Source organism: Protomyctophum bolini (genome assembly GCF_963924005.1).
Source record: "Protomyctophum bolini genome assembly, chromosome: 21".
Lineage (NCBI taxonomy): Eukaryota > Metazoa > Chordata > Actinopteri > Myctophiformes > Myctophidae > Protomyctophum > Protomyctophum bolini.
The window spans coordinates 22,590,843-22,615,251 of record NC_137882.1 but is presented as its reverse complement, the minus strand read 5'-3'; the positions used below and the strand labels follow the sequence as shown (position 1 = coordinate 22,615,251).

Sequence of the window (24,409 nt, the reverse complement as noted above, 5' to 3'; positions counted from 1 at the left end):
ATGTTGCTGCTCTATTGAAACTATGCAGTTGCAAAATGCCATCATATCACTGTTTGACACTTTAAACAAGGTTGCAACAGACCCAGAATTTGATAGTGTAACCCGGCATTAGAAAATGTGTTTGTACAGAACAGTGTGGGTTTTAGCCAAGATGGAAACTTTTATGATTTGCTTGGTAAAAAATGCAGAAGGTGTAAAACTATACAGCGAAAACCTTGCATAAAATCTCTTTTGACCAAGCAGTTTTTAAACATGGTAATGGTGTCAACCATTTAGATATGTAACTCATTGCAGAGTAACGAAGTAGAAGGGGCTGCCTGTCATGCATCCCCTGGAAATGTATTTCTAATCTGTCTTTCTGGTTTCTACGTTAGTAGAAATGTGCACAAGAGTATGAGCCATGTTAAAAACTTGTCAAAGTCCCATGTTTTGAGAGTCGATGGTTCTCAGCATGTGTGTAAGGGAGGACTTTGCAATTAAGCCATAAATATGTATACTATATCCAACCCAACTACTCTGGGAAACTGTTTAAAACACCTGGTGTGAAAAATATATTGGCCAATACGAGCTTGTAGAACGTTTGTGGGAGTGCTGAATGAATCCATTCCAAAGTATCCAAACCATCAGCTGTGTGCAGTATGCAAGGACACCTGACCTACCTACCCTAATTTCAAACCACTTTAACTCTTTGTAAAATGGACCCGAGTTGGCTCTAGGCTACTTGGTCTGCTCTCGTTTTCTTCAGGAGCACTGGAAGGTGCAGAATGCCTGATGGCCAATGTACAGTGATTGAAGTTTGAAGTCATCAACCTCATTAAATGATAAGGAAAGGTATAGTTTGAAAACACCCCTATTTTAAATTGCACTTGCACATTTCAATGCAGTCCAATTAACATTTGATATAAAATCCCAGTCAGAGAACAAAATACATCTGACTATTATTCAAGCATCCACTTGAGCTGGAGATGTAAGCAACATCAATGTAGGAAGATAACTATTTTTTTTAAATAAAATGGCAAAAACATTTTAAAAAAAAAAGCTTTTTGAGATTCTTTAAAACATTTGTAATATTTTAATTTGGTAAAAGAGCATTTTAATCTTATGTCACTTTAGTTTGACAAAATGTACACAGCACTACAAATTGGCTCTCCTTTAAATAATATAAAATGATGGTCTCCAGACTCCATGCACTTTTTATTTCAAGGCTCACCATCAACTCTGAGTCTACAAATGGATCAAGGAGTGTACTCTCAGTGATACAGATCAATAAGGGTCCATTTGGAACCCCATCAGGGAACCCTGAGGGTCCCCACTTTTTAGAACCCCCCCTTAAGGTTGATTGGTTCTGTGCTGATTGCTGGTTGTCCCTGACCTCCTACTGCTCAGTGCTCACCTGCTTTCCATTAGTTTTCATTTGCAGTTGGCTTTCAACGGTGTCAGACTGTCAGTCATTGCAGTTGGCTTTCAGTGGTGTTAGTCAGCATAAGTTAAAGCATATACATTTTAAACATCGTTTTGACTTATATTGTACGCAGAGATGGACATAATTGATTTGACTGTTGAAGACAACACTGGTGAAACACTGCAGTCTGTGTTTAATGATGTACCAACCGGATGCATTTCAATGCAGGTATGCATTTTTTCTTATTTACATTTTGCACTATAATACATTTTGGACACTGATCCTATCTTAAAGACCAGACAATCCATTGAGATGTTGCACTCAACACATTAAGGAAGAGAACCCCTTTTTGGGATTTACCTTTAAAGACGAGAACCTTGTCTTGAAAGTAAATATTTGAAGTTTTTCAGGATTTTGAAGTCGTTTTGGAATCTACCTCAGGTTTAAGCCAGCCCAGACTAGCAAAGACCTAGTAATGATTGTCTTGTTTTGGGTGAATACATGGTGTTGTTTGAACTGTTGTTTTGTAGAATGAAATTCTGGATGATGCTGAACAGCAGAACCTAAGAGTCTACCTGAGAGTTCGACCCTTCTCCAAGGAGGAGCTTTCTGACAATGAGGATCAGGTGAGAAAGATGTACAGTAGAATTGAGTGTTGATTATGTCCAAGATCCACTTTAGACATGGATGATAAAATCCTCTATAATTTGTTCCTTTCAGAGCTGTGTGGTGACTGAGGACAGTCAGACTGTGGTATTACATGCACCCAAGGGCTCTGCTACCATGAAGAGCAGTGAAAGAGGCATTGGCCTTCCACACCACAAGTTCACCTTCTCTCAGGTGAGGACAACATGCACTTATATCTCTATATAACGCCATGCATTTGTAACTTAATAATATGTTGTGCATGATGAAGTAATTGCAGATGAATGAAACAGAACAAGGCTAGTATAAACCTGATGAAACAATGCTTGGAAAGTCGGGAGCCGAGTGAAGACCTGAGGCCGATTTCTACTACTGGATTCATTTTAAATGTATTTTCACTGAGACATTTAACGACTTAAACTGAAGAAGACCCCATAGGTGTCCCAGACCCCCTGTTGAAGACCCCTGCTGTACAGTTTTGAATTTCCTGTCCTGTTAGATCTTTGGACCCGAGACGGAGCAAGCAGACCTCTTTGAGGGCACCATCAAGAGCCATGTGTCCGACTACCTGGACGGGCAAAACGCCTTGATCTTCACCTACGGTGTGACGAACTCGGGAAAATCCTACACCGTCCACGGTAAGATTTTGGTTAATTTCTGACCCATGGGTCTTCAAGGTTTTAGAGGGATGAATCGGGGGACCCCCCCGCCACCCGACCACTTGCATATTAAATGCTTTCATAGATTTCATTGATCGCTTCATAGAGTTGTTTGACGTCAGTGTTACGTTGGATTCATGTTCGTGACTTGACTTTTCACTCCTCCTTTGCCGAAAATAGCCGATCTACAAGCTCACCAGGCTAAAGTTCTCCTCAGAATAGGGATGGGATTCATGTGGTTGATGTAAAAAGGAGATCCCACAAAGATTTGGCGGTCCCCCTGTTGAAGACCCCTGAAGTTAGCCCCATTAGATCCAAGTTAATCGGGATGAGTCACTGCATACATCAATCTTAAAGTCATTATTTCTTGTTGATGCTAAATGCTGAAAAGCCCTTGTCTACTTGCAACTATCTCCTGAGGTGTGTTTTGTACAGCATGTTAATCAGTATATTTGTCTGACTCTTAAATACTCTAGTTGGAATACTACTTATTTTATTTTTTTGGGGGGGAGGACATAATTTAATGTCACTGTGTAACTGTATGTGAAATGTCCTTCAGGAAGCACCAAAGAGCCTGGATTGCTGCCACGTGCACTGAGTGCCATCTTCCAGCACATGCGAGGGCGCCAGTACGAGAGCATGGACCTGAAGCCGTACCGTGGGAGCGATGCCCAGAAACTGGGACCTGACCAGGTCAAACAGGAGAGGGTTACCAAGGCCGCCATACTCAAAGAGGCAAGATGACTTCCGATAAGCACTCAGTCCACGGTTTTCATCAGGCCACGTGAAAGGCCACGGTACACCTGCTCTTTCTCTGTCCAACCTTTTTTTTTATTTTTTTTAGGAGGGTGAACGTAAGCGTACGAGTAGTACATCATCGACACTTTCGTTACGTCGGTCACGGTCCTCTTCATCATCCTCCATCAACAGTCTGTCTGCGTCTTCCGATCAAACGGGTAGGTCAGTCTGTCTGCGTCTTCCGATCAAACGGGTAGGTCACAGCAATTCACTTTCAGCCACAGAGGTCATGTAAAGCCTGATTGATTGATTACTTTATTAATGCTTTGCAAATAGCACAGTGGTACGATTTTTACGATTGCTAAAAGGATAACACAAATTCAGAGCTTGAGTGAAAGCTTGACACTGAGCAAGTCAAATTGCTTAGGCTATAGCCTTTTGTATTAAACCTGGTAAATACTGCTTTTCAGTGGTATGCATAGTATGGCATGTATTTATAATATATTATATGCTAGTGTTATTGATCTAGGCTATTAGGTCTTAGGTGTCATGATGATGACTCATGACAGTATGGTTCTAGTGCTTACTGTTGGTTAAATGAAGTATTGGCACCCTCTACTGGCTGACGAGCTCATTTCACAAGCCGTGACAGGAAAAAAAAATAGAATTAGAATTTAACTGGTAGGCAGCGGGGTTAGTGGGTGCCAACACAACAAGCTCTTTATATTTCTCACCACACTTTCTAACAGTGTGGAGACAATATGGAAATGACTGCAGGCATGCCTTAGCTTTTGTTGGTACAAAGCCATTCTGTAAACTGTCCAAGGTCACTGTTTTCTGCTCTGTGATTTGGTTCCTTTTGCACCAGGATAAACTGCATTGTCTCCTCGCTTTATTGTTTTTTTTTTATTGTTGTGAAGCAGTTTGTGACTCCGTCTGTGAAAGGTACAAATAAAATGTAAAACATGAACATATCGGAATATATAATCATTCCACCAAGAAAGGTATTATATTGGAGTCAATGTAGCCTCGGAAACCCAGACGTTTTTATTTCCAGGGGGAAAAAAATTGTATGTGCATTATTAATGAATGACATTGAAAACAACCTGCAAAAATGGTAAAACTGAACCAACGATTCTCTCAAATTGAATCGCATTGTCCACTTTGTGAAACAATGACACGGCTGATGTCTTCGTTTCGAGACGTCAACATTTTCCGGTGGGGAAGACATTGGGTCATTTTTGCCAAACAATATTCGTGATCTCAACATCAGAACAATATTTAGGTTGAACATCTGAAAGTTCCCTTTTAATGTCTTGGACGCTTCACCATGCCGTTTAAACGTGTTCTTTTCCTCCCTCCCTTCCTGTCTGGTAGAGTCGGGGAGCACCCCTGTAGAACCGGATGGCAGCCAGTTTGCCTTGTGGGTCGCGTACTACGAAATCTACAATGAGTACGTCTATGACCTGCTTCAGCCTCCATCTTTCTCGAGGTCCAGCAGACGTGCAGCTCTGCGTGTGTGCGAGGACAGCACTGGACACACCTATGTTAGAGGTACATGCACATTAAAGAACAAGGGATGTTCAAGTTGAGTTGCCCTATATGTATTTCTATTATGTTGTTGCTGTCAGGTAAAAGTAGCAAATATACAAGCTCGAAATGTGGTGCAGACTTATTTTATTTAATTATTATCTTGAAAAGTAACTTCAGTTTTCCACCCGACAAACTATGTGCAGGTATCATTTGTGTGTGTGTGTGTGTGTGTGTGTGTGTGTGTGTGTGTGTGTGTGTGTGTGTGTGTGTGTGTCTGTGTGTGTGTGTGTCATAGATATAAAGTGGATCAACATCCAAAATCTGGAGGAAGCCTGTAAACTTCTTCGGTTTGGAAACAAACACCGAAGTGCTGCATCCACTAAGATGAACCAGTCATCTAGCAGAAGGTAAATCATTAGTTTTTGTCTCGTTTTCTTTTCTCATGCCAGATTGACTGAGTGCAAACACTGACACCATTTCCTTTTCTCCAAATGTCCTTAAAGTCATAGCATATTCACCATGAAGTTAATGAAGATAGATGGCGCCACAGTGGAGAGGATTTCAGAGTGAGTGTGGTTTTGCAGTGCAAATATGAAACTGAATACAAACTTAAAATGTCTTTTTGCATTGTGTAAAGTTTGCCTGCAAGGTTGCAGACAGAGTAAACTGTAACGGATGTCCATTTCACAGAAACGGTCTGGTGTAGTCTAGGCTCAGGGGTCATCAATGTCTGTACACAGACAAATGCGTCTGTGGCAAGGACTTGGTCTTGTCGTGGCAACATTTAGATTTTCTTTTTTACATACCATTATGATCTTATTTTCATCACACGACACAATTACTGAATGTCCAGGTTTTTTTCAGAATAGGTATGACACTGATTTACCATGACACATTGTGAGTCCACTAGTACAAGTGGTTCTCAGATGTTTTATTTCCAAGGACCCCATAACTCTGAGAGTGTACAAATGGTATATTTGGTTCCATTTGAACACTAAGGCGCCTGACACATATATGAGACAGCTGTCTCCTGAGTCGTCGGTGTCTTCTGTATGTTGCACGGCTCGCAATGCATTTTCAATGGGAGTCACGTCGTTTGACGAGTCAAGCTTGCTCCCTGGCTGTCTTCTGCCCTCCTCCCCCATGGTCCAAGCAGGGCGCAAGCTTGTCTCGTTGCGAGGCGTAAGACACAGTAGAAACCGAGGAGACAGCTGTCTCTTATATGCATCAGGCACGTAGGAGTTGCAGAGCTGTTGTGGGCATTCAGGGCTAGCTCTTTATGTGCTTCTGGTAATATTATTGTCCACTCCTTTTTTGTATGTCTGTACTAAAAAAATATTTTTTTACAGATCTATAAATACAGTCTTGTGTTCCTCAGGTTCTCGCTGTGTGATCTAGCCGGCTCTGAACGATGCAACAAGGCCAAGACCTTTGGAGAGAGACTGAAAGAGGCGGGGAACATCAATAACTCTCTCTTCACTCTGGGGAAGTGCATCGCTGCACTGCGCCACAACCAGACTGACGGCAGGTACAGCTGACATTCAATTCAACATACTGTACTGGCTGGCTTCATTCTAGAATTTTTTTACAATTTAGGCTCTGTATGTTTAATAGTACATCTTGTTACCAGGTTTTAATTAATTCAATCCTGGTGGCTAAACTATATGTGTACTAAATACACTTAAATAATTAATGATCTGTATCTTTGACAATACTGTATGCATACAGTAGTTTGTCACCAGGTGTGAAGTGAATACTCTGTATGTACTAGTCTGTAGTAGTACTCTACTAGAGAGTAGAGTACTCTGTGTAGAGTACTGTTCTGGGTACTCTGTAAATCTCACCAGAAGGTAGAAATACCTTCTTATTTCAAACACAGTTGAGGTGAGTGTGTCTGTTGATCCCAAAATGACGAGTAAGTCATTTAACATTGCCATTCCAGGTAATGTATACGAGTCTAGTAGTATTTGCTTTGGTGAAGATATGTACTTCTCTCGTTGCCATTTTGTGCCAGGATGAAGAACGGCTACATTCCATTCAGAGAGAGCAAACTGACCAAGATCTTCCAGAACACTTTCTGTGGGAACGGAAGAACATCGATGATCGTGAACATCGAACCGTGTGCTTCCACCTATGATGAGACTCTGAATGTGATGAAGTTCTCTGCCATTGCCAGTCAGGTGACACTATTGCATCCTTTGGCCAGGGGTGCCCTGAACCAAACATTTTTTGAGTTACCACTGGTCTATCATCGTCACTGTCGTTTTTGGTGTTCCATGGCAACATTCCACTTCATGTACGATCACACTGAACAGTATGGGTGGGAGTATGGGTATTTTTGTTTTGGAAGTGAGGTGAGCCCTCTTATCGTCATACATCACATTCCGTGCTCAGCCAATCAAATCATCACAAATGTCATTCTGGCCAATCACTTTTGGCGTCTTCCCTTTTCTGCCCTCACTTTTCTCTTCAATATGTACTTTGCTCGGCCAATCAAATCATCGCTATGGGATGATCAGCCAATCATCAGCCAATGTTTGTGTTCACACAGACCCTCAAAGCTGGGTGCATGCATTATGCAACTTCTATTACATTTTGTAATATGTTCTTAATTAAACCTATTTGACAAAAAAGAATGGTCAGTTGTGTTCATGTGAATAACTCTGCGGTTAGGATGAGGTGTATAATTATGCTAATGTTTGATGTTGTCCGCAGGTGGTCCAGGTGCCTCTAGCCGTGTCACTGGAGTCCCTGGCTCCTTGTCTGGTGGGTCGGGATGGCAAGCCTCTGCTGAGGATGGAGTGTCCCCCGTCTGACGACGAGCTGCTGGATGAAGAGGACGAGGTGGACATGTCCATCCTGCCCCAGGAGGTACGGGTCTAGTGTCGCATTCCTGAGACAAATTGTTTATCGGTCAATAGATGACTCTCCTACTGAGCAGCCACCCAGTCATTCAATTATCGACTTGGGAGGAATGTTCCAAAACATTCAACGCTTCTTGGGGTGTGTAAGTGTAACTGATATTGTTTGGGTGAACTACATATTTGTTTTTCAAACCAGCATAAATACAAATTCATCATTATTCTCACTTCTTTCACATCATTGTATACTCTATACTTAGTTAATTTAATTTTTCTCCCAGTTTTCCTTGTTTTTGAGACCACAGTCAGCCCTGGAACGAAGGACAAAGAAAAGTGCAACATTTTACCTTTTACCTATCTTATGACACGCACCGCACCTTCCAATAAATGTTTTAAAATGTCCTGTGCCATTCCTAGGATCTTCTGATAACATCTGAAAATCTGCGAACAAAACTAATGGCAGAACGGAGAAAAAACCTGGTGCAGGAGATTGAAATTCGCAGGGAAATGGGGGATGCCATGTTGAAGCTGATGATGGAAAGTGAAGACCTCCACAGGTACATGCTCTCCTTAGCGGCGGTGACCACTGGGGAAATTCTCGCAATCTCAATCTGTAATGTTTTGTGGATAGACTGTACCTTGTACATGTTGGGGAGAGAAACGTCTATATTGGTCTGTTTAATGATGGTCTCGTGTGGCCAGACTGTTGCCTCCCACAATTTTGAAATGCTTCCGGTCTGGAGCGCGGAATCTCTGAAAACGATCAGAGGATTAAGCAGCTTTGACGCGGTCCTCCCCGCTTCTGTTTCGTCTTTACAGTTCTAAATGATATAATAAAGCTAAATAATCGAAGCATACTGTAGTTTGCTGCTTATCAGAAATGGAGATTGTAATATAAAATGTAAACTTATTTTAAAATATATTTTCCTTTCTCGTTTTTCGGGAGGTGTAGTTCCAGTCTATGAAGCATTCGGAGATTGGGGGTGGCAGTGGCTCAGGGGTAGAGTGATCGGATTTCGAACATTGGGCTCCCCCAGAGTTGGTGTCGAAGTGTCCTTGAGCAAGGCTCTGAATTGGAGATCTGCACCCAACATAGCATGGGGGAAAAACATCTTGTTGTGACAACACTTTTATTATGATGACGTACTACGGTTATTCATCCTGAAGGATGATGTTGGTGTACTTCTTCCAATGTTTCTGAGGCTTTAGGCTGAAGTTCTACACTGTCACGATCCTGCTTTCTGACTTATACATTGTTGTTAGACGTAAAATGGCGGAGCTGAAGGAGATCTATCAGGAGAGGATGGATCAGACCTTTGAGCTCTATAGGGATGCGGTCAAAGAGCACGCCTACCAGTCGGCTATGAACCGCATTGAAGACCACTACGTGCCTGTCGATGAGTTCATTGATGAACAGGAAAAAGTGGAGGTACTTCACACACATGCATTTCTATTCATCTCATAGCCAGCCTCATTTCTATTCATCTCATAGCCAGCCTCATTTCTATTCATCTCATGGCCAGCCTCATTTCTATTCACCTAGTTCAACGAAAGTACAGGTCAATACAAAAACTTAAGCACTAAGACTTGTTTACATCAGGGTCCCCCATTTTCAATTCATCAGAACAATTAAAGACGTACAGATATTAAGTTTTATGCAAAAAAAGGAAATCGTAAGGGAAAATATGTACAGTATAAGAAAAGAGAAACATTTTTTGTTCCTCACTGCCATACATTATGATCTATTCAACTAAAGTATTGCTTAAATGCTATTTTCTCATTCTGTCATTCTCAGTCTTTGTCAAATACGGCTATAGGTGTGTGTGATAAACAATTATCACTATGCATGCGTCAGTGCCAGAGTTTGGATACTGAAGGCACTGACAAATGACCGGTTGACAATCTACTAAATGATTTGGCCAATATCCTCATGTTTTGTCTTTTCCAATGTTGAATAAAACGTAGCCAACATGCTGTCTCTGTAGACCCTGACACGTAAGGTGAGCCAGTTGGAGTCGAACCAGTTGTCAATGTCCAGGACAGGGCAGCCTCCAATTCCAGCACTGGACGCGTCCTGCCAAACGGAGAACGGCACCCAGCAGGCTACACAGAGGGAGGAAGCAGGTTTGCATGTAGTAGGACTGTCTTAAACCATGTGCCGGCTGTTAAACATATCTCTCACACACACACACACACACACACCTATAAGACCTGAAAATGGGGACGCCAGATTGAAAGTGCTAACATCCACAAGAACATTTATTTCGTTTCTCAAAATTCCCACAATTTTGTCTTCACAGATGCAGAGCGACACAAACGGCTCTATATGGAGAAATGTGCAGTGGAGGACATGTGTGTGGATAAACAAAAGGTAAAAGGACAATTTGAATTGCTTAAACGGGTTGGTCTCCTTTTAAGGCTCCTTCTGAGATATCCGAGCCCTTCAACCGTAATTGGTTGCCTTTTTATTGTAGCTCAGATTCTGCACGTAATCGTGGGCATATTTGTCTTCCAGCTGATTGTGTCTCTGGAGAAACAACTGGCAACTCTGAATGAATCGCTTCAGCTGGTCAGAAGTACCGTTGCGGATGAATCGGCCAAAGCAGAGGCTCTGCAGATGAAGGTGGACGAACAGGTGAAGTGACATAGTTTTGTCTGAACCACACCAAGTTTCACCAGCTTAAAACCTAGGATCCATTTTTTCTGCATGCGGCTTATATTCACATAAAATAGGTGATCTACAAGACGTTGCGTGTGACGTGTTTGTGACGTGAGTTTGTCATTTATTGAAGGTATTTAGTGTTGAACAGGTTCTTTTTATATCAAGGTCCGTTATTTATTCGGCATTTGAGCCATGGACCACCAGACTGCCCGGTTTCATTTTACACGATAAAGATTTAAAAGGTACCATTTGGTTACTAACGCTCCATTTAGCTCCATCATGGACCACTGTTGATCCCCGGACCACTAGTTGAAAACCACTGGTGTGGAATGAAAACAAGGATTGGGTAGCCCTTGGGAATCGGTCAACATGATGTGGTAGCTTATTACTGGTAACTATGGGTGCATGGCCAGTAGTCCAGAACACACCCCAGGGAGAGGATATAATGAAAGAAATGGCAGTCCATACTTAGCTACCGGTCAGCCAGGTCTATCATATACAAAAGTAATCCAGGGATGTATAGGAAATGAAATCTAAACTAGAATTTGTCCACCCAGATGGTACAGTACCAATTTGTGGTCTTGGCCTACGTGGTACTGTAGGTAGATCGCAATACACTCCTTTCTGTCTCCTCTCCTCCTCCGTCGTCCAGCCTGGCGGTGTAACGGTGAAATTGGTTACCTTCCTTCTGAAATTTGAAAAAAATCAAGAGAAGATCAATAGAAGATTGCAGTACATGGAATAAAGAAGTTGATGATACAATTATATATTCCACCTAGACAAGGTTTGTCTGAATCTTGATTTTTGAGCGTGGGCTTTCTGTTTTTCACCCGAAGGCCAAACATACGGACAATCTGCTGCTGATGAACGGTGACCAGGACAAGGAGATCGCGTCCTTGAAGCAGGAGATCGCCAGGCGGTCCAGCGAGATTGTCGTGGTGCCGCCCAAGCCCAAGCGAGGCCTGCTGGCCAACCTCAAGCTCTCGGTCACGTCCCCGCGGAAGGGTGCAATCGGCCGAACGCTCAGGAAGACGGTCAGCCAACGATCAACCAAGAAGCTCAGCAACTAGATCAGGAATTGGAACCCCTTTTCTTCTATCACCCCCCCCCCACCACCACCCTTTTTGTTTTCTCTTTTTAATAACATTTTTAAGTTTGCACTTTTACCTCAGAAAAGGCAATTTCTGGGATGCTTTTCTTATGTAATTTAATGTAATTTTTTTTAAAATAAAACACTTTTCATAAAATTGTAGACGTTTCATTAGTTTGGAAAACTAACGTTTCACTTTTTTATGGGTTTATGAATAGCATGTACTGTACATGGGGTTGGACTCAAAGAATTTGACTTAAAGCGCATTCTGCCTCCACAAAATTCAACACTACACACTAGTGCCCTTCAAGTGCCCTTGTGCAAGATATACCTGTACTAGGGTCCCTTCAAGTCAACAGTGTGGATAGTTTTATGTGCACTCACAAAGCTCTCAAAAAGTATTTGCAACATTGCCAGTGACTTCAGTAGAGCGAAGACCCACCATTGTAATGAATGGGTATGAAGTATACAAATGATGCTCTCGGACCTCCTGCTGCTATGCTTTGAGAGAGACATCCCACAAAAAAATCCATAAATGACACGGAACCAAAAGAAACATTCGGATCCCACCACCCTGACTTGACCCTGACTAAACTCAGTACATGGTTTTCACTTGACCTCATGGTGTGTAAAATGTATTGTAGTTAAGTTTATTTTCTGGCCTGTACTTTATTAGAGTTAACTTCTTTATCAACTTTTATAGTTTAGTTTCTTAAAAAAATGTTGTGCCTCATTTTCAATTTAGTGCAATTTAGTCCATATACCGTATACTATGCCAATTCCCCCATATATAGACAGTAGGCCTAATGTCTGTCACTGCCATTGGACATTTTGGCAGGTTGGAGCTGACATGGGACAGTCCGTTGCTGCAGTGACACCTACTGGACTGTTGACTGTTCACACCAGGGAGCAGAACTGGGAGGGATAGTGGTCTTCTGCACACATTGAAGGTAGGGTTGGGATGGTCCGATTACAATTCCTAAAGGGGTTCCAAATGGACCCTTGCGGGTCTGCAAATCTGGGAGTCATGTACAAATGAGTCCGTTTGGTTCAATTTGTACACTCTCGACTCAAAGTTATGGTCGTCCCTAAAATGTAAAAGTTTGAGCACCACCAGTATTGTAATTGTATAGCAGACATGATGTCCTCATACCAGCAGTGACGGTGTGATTAAGAAACGGTTCCAAATGTCACAGAACCAATACTGGTTCCTCGATGCTCATCCGTAGTGTTCAGTAGCAGGGGTGTCTGTTTGCCAACTCTTTAATAAACGGAAGAAAATATATACTTTGTAAGAATTCGTGCTCCTGGATGAAATTGGTATCCCAAGTTCCCAACCAGAAAATGTATTTCCTGTTTATAGAGTATGCACATGCATGAATTTCCCATCAGGACACTCCTCTAGACTGAGTGGCAAAATGTTATTGAAAACAAGCACTTCCAAACTCTGACAGAAAAATAATCAAATGCTGCTGCATAATGTTTCTTTGGTGGATTTTCATGAAACAAAAACTTTGCAGATAGAGGATAATTCAAGCTTTTCGTACAGCTGCAATGTTGGTGAGTTTAACATTGTTTAATGCAATCAGACAGGACATTTCTGTTTGGATGAATGGGACGTCAAGGCCAGAAAGTAGTTTCTTTTGCCACTCAGTGGGTGTTCCTGCATAGCTTCCAGGTACGATGATGTCAAGCACATACTACCCTATTGACTCCTGCTACTGAACAAACATACTACACTTAGTATACTATACCTTTTAAGCCCTCCCTTTGCTGACTCTGTGTGTATCCTATGAGGATCTTGTACGAGACGAGAGACTCTCAAGGCCAAATGGTTTACTGTGAATTATCCTGATAATAATGATCCTCCAGGATACACAGATTTAAGTCATCGGCCCCTGCAGTGAGGAGTTTGACAGGGAGGGCTTTACGAGGCAGGGGACAACGCTATCCCTCCCAGTTCTGCTCCCTGTTGAACCAGTCGACCAACCTGTGGGTGTTGCCAAATACTTAGAAAGATGGGCCATCCCAATTGTAGCCACTAGAGGCAAAATGGTACACAAATGGCATACAAAAGGTGTCTCCTAAGTGGGAGCCGTGTGGCAGATCTCGCTCACTTAGGAGATCATTTGTAGGATTTGTGAACCATTTTCGGGATGGTCTATCTTTCTATATCAACCATATTTTCTGCAGAAACGGAGTCTATTATATTGTGTATGTTGGAGTGCGGCGTGCCTGGCCAAGCCGTATGCACCACGTAAAAAAACGAAACCCAGTTTCCACTGGTGTAGGAACTTGACCCCTGTGTCACCCGGATGCCAACAATTTTAATCTTAACCAGGGTTTGGAACCGTTTTGCCAGAAATGCATTAATTTGTGTGTGTGCGTGTGTGTGTGTGTGTGTGTGCGTGTGTGCGTGCCCTACCAGGCCACAACATGCAGCTGCTGCCATTTTTATTTATTTTCATGCCCTGCTCCCAAGACGGCCTGAATCCGCCATTTTCTTTTCAGTTCTCCCATGCATATGAAGCCCATTGAAGAGTCACGTAAGGGCATTCATTCATGGCTGATGCGCTGCATGTGGACCTCACATGAACCTGGTCAAAGGAACCCATCCATTACGTAGATCCTGGGGGGAAATAAAACTATAAGGACCTAACTAAGGACTAAGAGCTCAAGGACCCTGACAGGACAAAGGTGCTGTCTACAGACTCACTAAGTGCATGCGTGGTTATTATTACCCTATTAACCAATATTGTACTCCATATTATAGAAGTCTATTTTATAATACCGTAATTCAAAGCCTGCATTGTTGGCAAACCAATGTGAAACGTCACATTGGTTTACCATTCACTTATTTTGATTTGGTCATAAAATACTGATGTTTGATTAGTATTCAGTAGTGAATGGACTGACTTACAGTAGAGCGAAGCGGGATGTGACAGCGTATCGTGTTGGGGGGGGGGGGGGGGGGATAACGGGGTTAGTTAGACCCAGCCTCTTCGTTAGTCGGTGACGGGGCCATTGTGGTGGAGAACAGCTGCTCTGCCAGTGGGATGCTGCCGCTCTCAGTGAAAGTTAATGAGATTAGCCGTGCACCCTTGTCGTCTGCGTCAGTGCAAAGGGGTCAACCGTGGGGATTACTATCACTCTTTCTTTGGCGGACGCAATACATTAGTTTATTACAAAGTTTGCAACTTATAGTTGCTTTTTCTTTTCTTTTGTTTTTGGTTCGGAGGGATATGTTCTCTGCCTCTCATTAGGGTCGTCAGAGAGAGAGGAGTGTTCTATAAAGCAACATGTGTGGCCTCGGGACCGAAGGGAAGTGGAGCCGGGGCCAGCCGCAGTGAAGTGACAGAGCCCGGGGCTCTGGTCCGTCAGCCCTCATGCCCTCACTCGGTAACAACAAGGTGGGCGCAGAAGAGACTGCCGACGTATATTCCTTGATTAAGGTGAGCTGCCCCAAGTTCCGTTTTAATTATTTAAGACTTTTTATATAATATTGTTGGGGTATTTGTCAATGCATTTGCCATAGGATGGATGGATGGATGCATTTTATTTTGTCATTGAACACACGTACAACGTAATTAACCTGTTGGCATCAATCCAATGCAGTACAAAGTGCAATCATAATAATGTTAGTAGTAGTAGTAGTAGTAGTAGTAGTTATAGTAGTAGTGGGACTATCCCTTGCGTTTAAAGAGTTCAAGAGAATGACAGAATAAGCTGTTTGTGGATATATGGTGGTCGAGGTCTTGAGGTCATCTGTAGTGTAGCCCATGGCACTCAAATGCACTCAATTGATGGCAATGAAGAGCCTACAATACGCTGCACCATTTTCACCACCCTCTTCAGGGATTTCCGCTCTGTGACAGACAGTACAGTTTCCATACCAAGGTGTAATACAGTAGTATTTCCGATGGTATTTCCGAGTAGTATTTTCCGATGGTACAGCGGTAACATTTTCCCAGAGGCAGGAGAGGAGTCCAGGAAAGGTCTTCTGATATGTGGACCCCCAGAATTTTGAAGCTGGTGACACGCTCCATCTCCTCCATAGGATATCTTGATTAGAAAACAATAGATACCATTTAGGCCTGACGTAAAAAAAAAAAAAAGAAGTCTTCTGAAAGAATATATATTCAAAGATTTGTGCCTCATTTTCACGATTTTTCAAAAATGGCAGACCTACAAGCTCGTAGCTTGTAGATCTGCTATTTTTCAATAGCTAAAATATAACATAATGCTTAGATAAAACACCAAAATGGGTTCCCGTCCAGAATGTGTTAAGACAATAAATATGTCCGTGCTTGCTTTCAGTATGTCTGCTTTTCAAATAATTCCTTTATTAGGGTAACAATGCTGAAAACATGGCGACGAAAATATATGGCACAATAATGAGCCAGCAGGTTCGAATTTGAGCTTATTGAGTTTACAAATACAACTCCGAACTCCCTTGTGATCATCTTTCCAGAAATACAAAAAATAGTACGCCTGTAGGAGGTCGAGGCTAGGTCAAGTACTACGGCAAGTGCTATGGTCTAAGATGGAGTCTGAAGAGGTGCGTTTTCAGACTGCGGTGGAGAATTGGGAGCGGATCTGCAGTTCTGATTGCAATGGGAAGTGCATTCCATAGTTTTGGAGCCAGAAGGGAGAAGAGTTTGGGGCGTGTGGAGTGTAAATGTGAGGAAGAATACAAAAGAACTATACCCTGTGGGTGAAAAAGCACTTTGACTGAAAAGATATCCAGAGGTCCAGTGCATCTCCCTCTAAGTAGGCCTGTAGGGCGGAAACGCCAAGTGCCAAGTCTATGTGGCTGCTGGCATAGTTGTTTATGTGGACTAAAATTATGACAATTATTCTTTTGTCGTCCTTTTTCCACTGTTGAAAACTCAATAAAAATCATAAATGAAATAAGAACTAAATATATTAACTATTTTGTCAACAAATACAAACTAGACTAAATGATGGGGAGGGACTAGTGGGAGGAGAGTCATTTCACTCGGGTCTGAAAATAGCCGATCTTCTGAGCTTGTGTAGATGGGCTATTTTCAGCCTGCAACTAAGAGTCAAATCAGTCAAGGCCCGTCAAAATAGATTTCGTCGACTAAAACATACTATACTAAAATGAACATTTTGGAGTTATGAGGTTTCCTCCCGACAGCAGAGATATGTTTCACTAGATGCGTGTGACACGCATCTAGTGTGACACGCATCTAGTGAAACATATCTCTGCTGTCGGGAGGAAACCTCATAACTCCAAAATGTTCATTTTTCAGGAAATGAAAAGAAAACATGCAGCGTGTCATGATGCCGATGCCAGCCAACTGAGTACATATCACCATGACGATGCCAGGCGTGTACTGTATATCCATATATGATGTCAGCGCTGGATATTGCTGTTGTCTCCATACTGTACATGGAGCTATAGCGTTGTTGTCTCTATATTTTATATATATATAGGTGAAAGCCTTCGTAACGGGTCATTTAAAAATAGATTGATGTTAATCAGATTATTTATGGCTAATATTTTGTCATAACAAATCTGCATCAGATCTGTATCAAACCCACACCGTCTAATCCTCCAGGGCTAAGCCCTGCTAGACCTGTTAATCGCTGCCTGAGGAAGAGATACTGTAGCTCTTGAAACACAGAGTAAAGTGTTATAAGTGTGTGTATAATGGACTTATTGGGCCTGAAAGCTTAAAACTGTTTCCCGACAAAAAACGTAGCCTGCGTTATTTGTCGGGAAGCGACGCTGCCAAAATACGTAGCCACGATTATTGAGTTGTATAAATGTGTTTAATCCGATCTAGTGGAAAGGCTACTCACATTATCTTTGTTAGCTTAGACCCTAGACGCTTTTTTTTATATATATTTTTTATCCCACGATTTTGTAACCCATTTTTCACCCCTGTGTCAATCATCTAATGTGATCCTGTGATCCTGGGCTACACACCAACCTAGTCCCCATATATGGGGGACAAGGGGAGGGCAACGGACTTGAACTCATGCTTCCTTCATGCCTGAGTGTCCAAGTTGCTCCTTTACACCTGACAGGGGGAGTTTCCCTGGTTGGACGTAGCGCGTGGAAGGAACACGTTATTCCAACCAGACACACACACACACACACACACACACACACACACACACACACACACACACACAAGCCAGCTCCATATAACTTACAGCACACAGTCCAACTACTGCTGCGGTGTCTTAATCATTGACAAAGTGACAAAGATAAAGAATACTAGAATAGAAAGACCACAACAAGTATTGCTGCTCCACTAGACCACTTTACCTTCACTAAAAACTCCCTTCTGGCCCCAAAACTATGGAATGAACTTCCCATTACAATCAGAACTGCAGCCTCACTCCCAATCTTCCGCCGTAGTCTGAAAACCCACTTTTTCAGACTCCATCATGGCCCGTAGCACTTGCCCTAGCCCCTTAGATAAGCACTTTATGTAGACTTAGATACAGACTTATAGCATGTTACGTAGACAGCACTAGAATTGCATTTTATGTAGTCATAGCACTTTATATTATACAGTACAGTAGTATAGTATAGTATGTATAGTTTATATGTATAGTTTCATTATATAGATATTCCACAGTTACTTTCTTAGCTTACGCATGTTTCATGATAACTACTTTTTATGTATGTGATGTATTGCCATGCTTTTTGTTCTTGCTTAATGGATTAAGAGCGTCTGCTAAATGCCTAAATTGTCATTGTAAATTGTACTGTAGCCTACCAAACATGAAATACAAAATACTGTGCAACACGCCATCTGACTGACTCACTTCCGTCGCAAGTCATGACTACTCTAAAATGACTTTATTGTAAAACAAAACATAATAGAATTCAGATTTATTTCTCACAGTTAGTTTTATTTCATTGCATGAAAAAAAAACAGGGTTGTGGGCAGGGAAACAAACCTACCTTCTATGACGTCAATGGATTTGGAATCATGAAAATCCCCTAGTTTGACATTTACATGCTACTTAAAGCAAAAGGAAAGTTTGAAATTTTTTGTCATTTTTGCCTGCCATAGGATGTTAATGGTAGGGTCACAAGAAACCCCTATAAAAAAATTGCCCAATACCAACAGCCGGTCAGCAAGTGGATTCATGAATGAATGTATATAGACAATATTTTAGGCCAATAAAAAAGACTATATACCAAAGTTCCCACCCGTCACCTCGGCTGCCGGACCAATAATAGTCCCAGATATTCACCCAGGTTTAGTTTTGTAGGGTTAAAGGTCTCCACACACTGGGGCGCGTTTTTCAGATTTTTTGCGGCGTTTCTCCATCGGTTTTCCGAAAAACCACCTTAAGGCTTTCATTTAGACCTGTGGTTCTCAAGGTCCTTGAGGGGGTTCCAGGTGGTCCCCAGCTAAATAATGGAGAGTTGGTAACCAAATGGACCCTTATACAGTAGATCTTTAACTCTCGAGAAATGAAAACAAAAGGCCCCTTAATGGGTCCATTTGGTTTCATTGGTTTCATTTTACACTAGTTAAATTATTGTTAAATACTGCTGAATTGTCTGAAGGAAGCCAAACCAAAATAGGTTTGACTCTTATGTACCTGTACACAAGTAACAATAAAGTATAGACGCTTGAACCGTTGAACCGTGTGAAGTCGGATTAAGTGGTTAACTGAGTCAGATCTATTAACATTCATTATGGAGATCATTGTAGGCCTAGTAAAGCTGTAGATTGTGCTGGTATGCAGAACATCATCAGCCACACTTCACCCGCCCCTATTGCATATGCAATAGGGGCATATGCATTTTCTTAAGTGTGTGTGTGTGTGTGTGTGTGTGTGTGTGTGTGCGTGCGTGCGTGCGGGCGGGCGTGCGTGTGTTGAAGTCTATTGATGTCCCTTACATTAACAGTGTGTAGGATTTAGCACAGATTCTCCTGTACACTATTATGACTTCCCAGACAGCAGGAGGGAAAAAAACATATACCGGTACTGTAGGAAGGTTGGTGCAGGACCTTGATGGTGCCACGCTAATAACTAAATAAATAAGCTACTCTTTCACCATGTAGCATGGGTAGCTGGGGCGAAAGCTAATATGTCCCAACATTTTCAATGGCACATCAACCTAAAATGGCAGGTCAGACGTAGCCTCGCATAACCAGCCTTCATCTGCCTTTGCAATGCATATTGCCCCAGGCAGATTCATTCTGTCCACTCTCAATTGTGGGAGGACTTCAGGGCCGAAGTGGTGACGAGCCAACCCGATTCGTCTGGAACCAGTGAGGCTAGGTCAGAGTGGAGTGTGTCCATCACATCAAAGAGAGTTTCCATTGCCTTCACTGGTCTATAGCTGATGAAAGAGAGTAGCCATCTCCATCCACTATCTATTCAGACAAATTAAATGAAAACCCATAGTGATGGAAAGACCTTCACCATGCCATTTTATGGCCCACAAAAATAATCTGACATTTAGTTTTCTTTCATTTGTAGCCCCAGTTATAGTCCGGTTGGGTGTAAGTCTCTCCCTTTCTGTCATTCCACATACAGGTGGTGGCATGTTACCGGCACTTGGCCTCGTGCGTCGGCACCAGTGTGGACAGCTTACAGCTTCGGGACGAGTTGCGACAAACGCGGGAAAAGGCCCAGAAGTTGGCCGATGCCTGCTGCCAGCACCTGACGTCTCGTCTCCGCGACAAGAGCCTGCCCGAGGATGAGCGCAAGGAGTTGGATCTCCTGTGGGTGGCCTTCTCTTCCAGCCTCGAGCTGCTCCACGCTGACATGTGCAAAGTCTTCAACATGGGCGACATCTTTTCTATGGCCAACGCCGCTGACCGCGTGCAGACAGGCCTGGAAGGTAAGCAAGAGCACATGCCCTAGCCTGGACGACCTTGCAGGCTTAGGCAAAGGTTATTATTATTTATTTTTGTAGACTTTTATTTGGCTTTTAACCAGTAAAAGCTATACGTTAAAAAATAGCATGTTATTAGACAGATTCCAGGTTCTTTTGTTGACCGGGCATCCTGTGGTTTGTATAGTTTCAATGTACAGGTGATTATTATGGATTCCATTTATTGGTTCCATTGTGCCATTTGCGCACTCTCAGAGTTGTGGGGGGGTCGTTTGAGAACCACTCTACCAATGGACTCCAAATCTGTTACATAGTGTCGTAGTAAATCAGTGTATACAGTACATATTATTTCGACTTTCGTTAATTGGGTCTTATGATCAAAATAAGAACATTATAATGGTATGTAAAAACAGAATCTATAGAATTTGGCCAACGGACGAGGCCAAGTCTAACCACGGACACATGTCCGTGTAGTGTACGGACATAATGATGACCCCTGTTCTCTGACATGTGCATTCTCGCCATGCAGGGGGCGGCAGTGAGGTGGCAGCGCGAGCTCTCAGCCTGTCGAACCTGAACCAGACCACAGCGCCCGACGAGGGCCTGGAGGGGAAGGAGCGTGGCGCCATGGAGCAGGAGATCGGCCAGGTGGACCGCATGATCGAGGACATGGAGTCGAAGGTGAATGTGCTTCGCTGGGCGGTGGAGTCCCGCGGGCCGCTGTTCGTCGACCAGTCCACCACGGACAGTGTCTCTCTGGGGCTCCTCCTCTCGGAGAAGGGGGAGGCGGAGCTGGAAGAGGAGGAGGAGGAGGAACAGTCGGGGTCCTGCAGCGCCCAGCATCAGCCCAGTCGTAACTACATGGTTATGATGCTTTCTGCCGTCGTGGTGTTGTCCGCCACTCTGATTCTCGGCATTGTCTTCTTCACGTAGAGGGCAACCTTGTTGCACACAGTCAAAGCTGTTGTGTTAATATAGGGTCTATTGCACATACACCATTCTGGAAATGACTCTTCCTACTTCTGGGCCGTGTTATTATGGATCTCACCTCAGTTCTAAGGAAACCCCACTGTGATTAGGGCCAATAGCCTTTGCTATAGTTAAATCAGTAAAACTATACCTAAACCTAACCCTAACCTCAGTAAGACTATGCCTGCCCAGGAGCCAACCAGACACATGGTAAGGCGGGTCCGGGCCTCTTCCGACTTACTTCACAGGATGTTACCAATGATACTAATGAAGGCTATGTTCCATTCTGGTCAAACAGAGTCAGGGTGTGCATGTTGGCTCACTGGAAACACTCTGCTACTCACCTGAATGGGTTCCAAATGGCCCCGTACAGGTGTGTAACTCTGAAAGTGCACACTCTCAGCGTTATGGCCGGGTACTTGAAATTTGAGTATCATCTCATTTAGTATCATCGGTAACCGCTGTGAAGGAAGTCGGAAGAGGCCCGGAAGTAGGAAGAGTTATTTCCAAAAAGAGCGTATGTGCATAGAGACTGTTGTAAACAAGTGTAATGCTTAATTGGGTCGTCCACTCACAGTTAACAGTCTTTGTATTGAGTTTGTGCTTGAAATTTACTGGAATTCTACAAACTGTTAATAAATATTTCAATCAATCAATCAAAACTCTGTTGCCGGGTAGCTCAGTCGGTAGAGCACTCGACCACAAGGTCATGTGTTCGATGGAACCAAATGGTTCCATTTGTACACTCTTCAGAGTTAAATTAACACTAAGGGACTTTACTGTGCAGATATGGTATAAACATATGCTGTGTACATACACACACCTGCGTGAAAACATGCCCTGGCACATGACTATTTTTCTGTCAAACATGGACAACATTCCAAAGCTGCCATATCCTGCTTTTGTCAAATGAACTGACAAAACCAAATAAACAACATGCAATTAATGACATGGAAATGTCATGTCCACATTGTACAATGGAGGAAAAATACTTTCCCCTAATATGTAAACTTTGTTTTATGCTTCTTTAAAAGACAGAGACATTTTGTAAACAGGTTCTTTATACATTCCTTGTCATTTACAATTGTCAGAAAAACACTGTTGTGTTGATGTTGGGAAGATGTGGGTTTTACTGCCTTTTAGTTTCACTCTAGTCCAGTGTAGGATGGAGAATGTCCTCTTCCAATGACTCCTTACATTTTATTTTATTTTCATCTTTATCTTTCTGGAAGCTTATTATATTCTTTGTAAATAATCTACATACTGAAATCATCATCACCTTTATTTATTCTCGGAAATACAGTTGAGGGCAAAATTAATTGTAATTACAAGCGTACAAGTAACTCTGGCATGTGACTATTATATATTTCCTATTATTGATGATTAGGGTATTTATTTATGTTTTATTCATTTAGAAAATGGCAATGGCAAGTGTATAAATCAAGTGTAAACATCTTACTACAAAGAATCTCCTTATGATTACATTATTTTCAAAAACTGTCTATAACCCACTAGTAGATCAATATCTTGGTTTAGAACCCCTCTGGAATTACAATCCTTTGTTACTTTTGTTTTGTTTTCGATTTAAAAACAAATAATACAATGTTAAAATCAATTATGAAGCGCACAGGGAGCCAGTGAAGTGGTGCCAGAATGGATGTGACGTGATCACGCTTGCGAGTTCCTGTTAAGAGGTGTGCCGCGGCATTTTGGACTAACTGAAGCCGAGCCATGGAGGTTTGATAAGAGTTAGTGTGTTACATAGCACGCTCAAAATCCCTAAAGGAGGTTACAGACTTGATTTTAGCAAGCAGCCCCAGAAAAACTGCAACTGACCATGGCATTTACCTGTTTATCAAGTTTGAGCGCATTGTCAAACTTTACGACAAGGTTGGAGACAACAGCCGGTTTCACATAAGGTCAGTGGGAAGGGCCACTAGGCCCAAACCCTATATGACTTCTGTTTTACTTTTGTTGACAGTTTAGACTTTCGAGCCATCCATGCCTTAATGTCACTTAGACAATCAAAAAGGTGTCAGGGAGCTGTTGATGTCCTTTTTAACATCTTAAACTCCAGGGGGAAAAATCTGCAACATCGGAGTTGGAACCGGAAACCAATTGGGTCTCCATTGACCCGCTGAGCGCTGTTCAGAGGTTCTGAGCCTCTGCAATGGGGCTCAAGAGGTGATAAAAAAAATCCAAACTTATAAAATACAAGACAAAAAAAAAATCTCCCTAAAACAGGACCTTAGGCAACCCAGTTTGACCATAAATTAATAAATCTTTCCCTTTGTATTTCACTAGACCGGTGCCCGGCTGTAGAGCACAGAGTCGGTAATGATGGAAGTTGGAGCTATGTCTGCACCACAAGCATTGTTTCCATCACTCCAAATGGACCCCAGAAGGAAAATGTTCATATGCAAATGTATTTAAGTTGCTGGTGCAAAAGCTGTATTTTGCACCAGCACAGAAGTTGATGTGTGTGTATTTGTGTAATAATAAAAGTACAGTAGGTTACATAATGATTTGTCCATCTATTAGCCTTATAATAAAAAAGGAAATCACAGTCTATGTTAGGAGCTCCACTTACATTTCTAGGACTGGGCTGGCAATGATGAATTTGATGAATATTATTAGTTTGATTAATTAATTAATTAGCTACTCAATTCATTCATTCATTCATTCATGCATTCATTCATATAGATTCATAAATACTGCAAGTTTTGACTTTGAAGGGCGGACCATAGATCATTCATCATAGTATATAATCGATTATTTGTGAGCCTTTAGATTTTTAACCTCATCCAGAAGATGTCTTGTTGTGTTCCCTGTTATGTGCAAGGACTGTCTAAAGAGGACGGGACGCGAAGACCGTACGGGCGACGCCATGTTGCTCCATAGTGCGCCATGGAAGGAAAGAAACATGCGCAGTTGAGACCAGGAAGTTGTACATGCACAAATCCTGGGCATGCGAAATCAAGTGTCAAAAACGCAAATGAGTTCAAGAG

At 42.4% G+C, this 24,409-nt stretch overlaps 2 protein-coding genes across 2 annotated transcripts; both read left to right on the top strand.

The window, feature by feature from the left end:
* Positions 1–439: 439 nt before the first annotated feature.
* Positions 440–11,570, top strand: LOC308336424 (kinesin-like protein KIF20A; the record flags this gene model as incomplete). Its single annotated transcript, XM_080793787.1, has 18 exons — positions 440–457; positions 1,933–2,028; positions 2,123–2,242; positions 2,547–2,685; positions 3,266–3,441; positions 3,667–3,697; positions 4,822–4,998; positions 5,273–5,384; positions 5,481–5,543; positions 6,356–6,505; positions 6,992–7,157; positions 7,693–7,848; positions 8,256–8,395; positions 9,102–9,267; positions 9,824–9,962; positions 10,139–10,209; positions 10,354–10,473; positions 11,337–11,570. The coding sequence occupies 18 exons, from the start codon at positions 440–442 to the stop codon at positions 11,568–11,570; spliced, it is 2,274 nt and encodes a 757-aa protein (XP_080649913.1).
* Positions 11,571–14,976: 3,406 nt separating this feature from the next.
* Positions 14,977–21,365, top strand: rgs9bp (regulator of G protein signaling 9 binding protein; the record flags this gene model as incomplete). Its single annotated transcript, XM_080793786.1, has 3 exons — positions 14,977–15,042; positions 20,132–20,438; positions 20,962–21,365. The coding sequence occupies 3 exons, from the start codon at positions 14,977–14,979 to the stop codon at positions 21,363–21,365; spliced, it is 777 nt and encodes a 258-aa protein (XP_080649912.1).
* Between the last annotated feature and the right edge of the window lie 3,044 nt (positions 21,366–24,409).